Source organism: Octodon degus, unplaced genomic scaffold (genome assembly GCF_000260255.1).
Source record: "Octodon degus isolate 3935 unplaced genomic scaffold, OctDeg1.0 scaffold00343, whole genome shotgun sequence".
NCBI lineage: Eukaryota > Metazoa > Chordata > Mammalia > Rodentia > Octodontidae > Octodon > Octodon degus.
In genome coordinates, this window is record NW_004524919.1 from 968,225 (window position 1) to 971,524 (window position 3,300).

At 43.0% G+C, this 3,300-nt stretch overlaps 1 protein-coding gene across 1 annotated transcript in view; it reads left to right on the forward strand.

The window, feature by feature from the left end:
* The first annotated feature begins 201 nt into the window (after positions 1-201).
* LOC101569859 (PRAME family member 12-like) overlaps positions 202-3,300 on the forward strand; it is a 32,065-nt gene continuing 28,966 nt past the window's right edge. The window contains exon 1 of the mRNA XM_012513163.1: positions 202-407. Within this exon, the coding sequence (XP_012368617.1) occupies positions 202-407 (206 nt within the window). The remainder of the gene's footprint in view (positions 408-3,300) is intronic.

A 3,300-nucleotide genomic window follows, 5' to 3' on the forward strand; every position in this document is an offset into this window, starting at 1 on the left:
TCATAGTGTTATTAAAGTCAAAGGTATAGGAAAAGAATATAATTCAGTTCAACTGAAGACATTTCTACTATTTTCAAATAAGGGATATTGGCTAAAAATTACTTTCATAATTGGTGAGGAGACAGGGTATCCTGTCTTGCCTGAGAGGATGTCTCTTTCTAGATGTTTCCTCAAGATCTTTGGCCTTACACACTCACCAGGATGAGTGTGCTCTCAACATGCACACTTCTGAAGTTGGACCTTCAGAGCCTGCTAAGGGAAAAGGGCTTGGTTATTGCAGCTCTTCAGGACATGCCAAAAGAGCTTTTCCCACCAGTGTTCATTGAGGCCTTCACCAGGGGGAACCCTGAGGTTCTGAAGGCCATGATGCTGTCCTACCCATTTTGGTGCCTCCTCTGGGAGCACTGGTGAGCCTGGGGGAAATCAGAGACACATAAATTTAGGTGAATATGTTCTAACTTCAGAAAAGAAACCTGCATGTCTTACAAGCTGTGCTAAATGAGTTAGATGTGCTGCTGGCCCAGGTTTGTCACAGGTGAGTCTGATACAGGTATCCTGGATTGAGGGTCCTGCTCATTGAGTGAGGAACTGGAGTTGTCAGGAGAGGGACTGGAAGTTAGAAGCTTCTGATACTTGGTCATACCCAAAAGAATCAGAAAAGCCATGGGCATTGCTGAGTCTCCTAGGAGTAGATCAGCATATGAAGATGACAGCTAAGTGTGGGGGTCACAGTAAAAGAAGCAGTAAGATCCTGGATCTTCCAGAGGCGCTAATAATAGGGATTGACAAGGATCCATTGGGGAAAGTGGAAGAAAAAGTGGAAGACAGAGAGTGACTGAAAAATAAATCAACTGATGTCTAGAATCAATCAAAGATGAAAGGAAATAGGGTCCTCACCAAAATGATCAGACTCTTTCTGAGTTCACCTACAGGGGACTCAAACTGCAAGTACTAGATAAGTGAGCTGTGAACCAGAACTTCTGTTGAGTTTGGGCCGGAGATTTGTTGGAATCTTTTCCCACAGAGGCCATGAAGCAGAGAAAAACACAGAAGAGTGAGCCAGAGATAATGGAGAAACAGGGCCTCAGGATGTTTGTAGACCTGTAGCTTGATCAGAAGTATCTGTGCTCATCCTATCAGGCAAAGATTGGATACTCCAATCCAATGTGCGAACGTTCTTCCAGGACAGGATTGGTTAAGTGCAGATGAATTGTACAAAGCTGTGTATTACAGTCACATTCATTCAAAGGATCACAGAATTCTTGGAAATACTGAACCTTGATTCTGTGCAGAAGGTGGATGTGCGTCACTGACCAACACTCTCCACACTGGATCATCTTACCCCTTACCTGTTCCAGATGCACAATCTCCACCAATTAATTCTCTCAGGCATTTCTGTGCCTGCCAACATTTCCTCAGAGAAAAGAAAGCAGCATTTTACCCAAAGCACCTCACAGATTCTTAAGCTTTACTTTAGTCAGGAGGTATATATGGACTCTATCTCCTTCTTGGAAGGCCACATGGACAACTTGAACAGGTAAGATGTGATGTTCTTGCTGAAGAGTGAGAAAAGCCCTTCATTGTCCTAGAAAAATAAGTGAACATGGGTAGTGTGCCAGTGACAGATGATGTGACAAAGATCACACACTAGAGTATCATCACATTGCCTTTTTCACTTCTTAGTCCTACAAAATGATGTCACATATCTACTCTACTAGAGTAGCCAGACTGGAAAGGGCCATTATGCTAAGATTCCAGTGAGGGCAGTTGTGTGAGTTCTTCTGTACGTACCTGGTCTACATTAATGTGATGAGAAGTAGAAAAAAGAGGGACCATTGAAGGGAGGCAAGTGCTTACACCTCACATTAAATGTGTGAGTCCCTGTCTCAGGAAATGGTCACAGACAGCCTTGTTGGTTACCCAAGTCAGTGTGTCCAGATGTGTTGTTTGCTCTTTCCTATCTGATGCTGGCCTCAATAGGAAAGAGCTATGGTCTTCTACTTTGGAGAGAGGATAGGGGACTGAAGATTGCACAACTGGCTAGTATCACAAGTGATACTATTGTGGGCTCAGCATTCACTGAGGTGGGGCAGGAGGAATGGCATGACATGCTGGGGACAAAACTCTGATCTTTTCGGCTGTCTAAGCAGGTGCTTTAATCCACTGTGCTATCTGGCTGGCCCTGAATTTTTTGTTCTGTTTTCTTTTTTCTTTTTAATTGGGTAATTTCAGACCCTACTGCCCTGCCAGGCATCTGTATGTTGATTCAGAGTTCAGCATTTCTGTCTAGGGCTAATACTCCCCAAGAAATAGAGCTGCATAGAAGATGAAAGTTTCAGGAATGAGAGGATTGATATATTGAGGAAGAAACGGCACCGCAAGAAGTGTGCCATCAACTCCCAGAGGTCTCAGGAGGCAGGAAGCAGAAAGGAATTTGTGGAATTTGTGGAGCAAGAGTGGAACCATTTAACACCACCCAGAAAGATTCCCTTATGCTGCCCCGACTCCCCCTTCGAGGCAGCACTCACAGATCTAACATTTCCCTGCTCAACCTCGTTCCTGAAGGTTGCACCAGACCCCACAGTGTCATCAGCTGGAAGCCAGGTCCTTAATACTTGAGCTTTGGGAGACTCATGAGCTCTAAGCACAACATGTACCCTTGAGTAGCACATGATCCAACATCAGAGAAAGAGACAAACAGGAAGCGATGTATAGAATCTACATGTTCACGGCAATTTAAAAAGGTAGATTCCCTGGGCTGGCTGTGTAGGTCAGCAGTACTACACATGGTCAGGTGACACCCAGGATTTCATCACCAGCATTTCAAAAAAACAAAAAATAAATCAAAACAGCAACAAAAACCAAAACCAATCTACCGCTTCTCTCTGGTACCATAGGCCACAGGATGAGGAAAAACAGTGTAGAAAGCATTCATGATATGGATTTATGTTTTCAAAAGAAATAACTTGGGAAACTCTTATTTCTGTAGGCATACTATCATACCCAGACGATTTTTTAAAATTTTTTTTAAATGTCATTTATTTGCTTAATATCCACGTATGTATTTGTTTAGACACACAGACTCACATACAAAGGTATCTGTGTATTTTAGGTGGCTACCTCCATTGAGATCCGCCTATGTATTCGATTTCTACGACAAACCCCCGTAGGTGACTGGATTCATCGGATGATGTCCCAGAAGCTTGGTCACTCTCACCGTCTGATCCCATCTTTAGATTCTCATGAACAATATCTTTTTTTTTTTTTAATTTTTTTATATTTATGTGTGTGTGTGTGTGG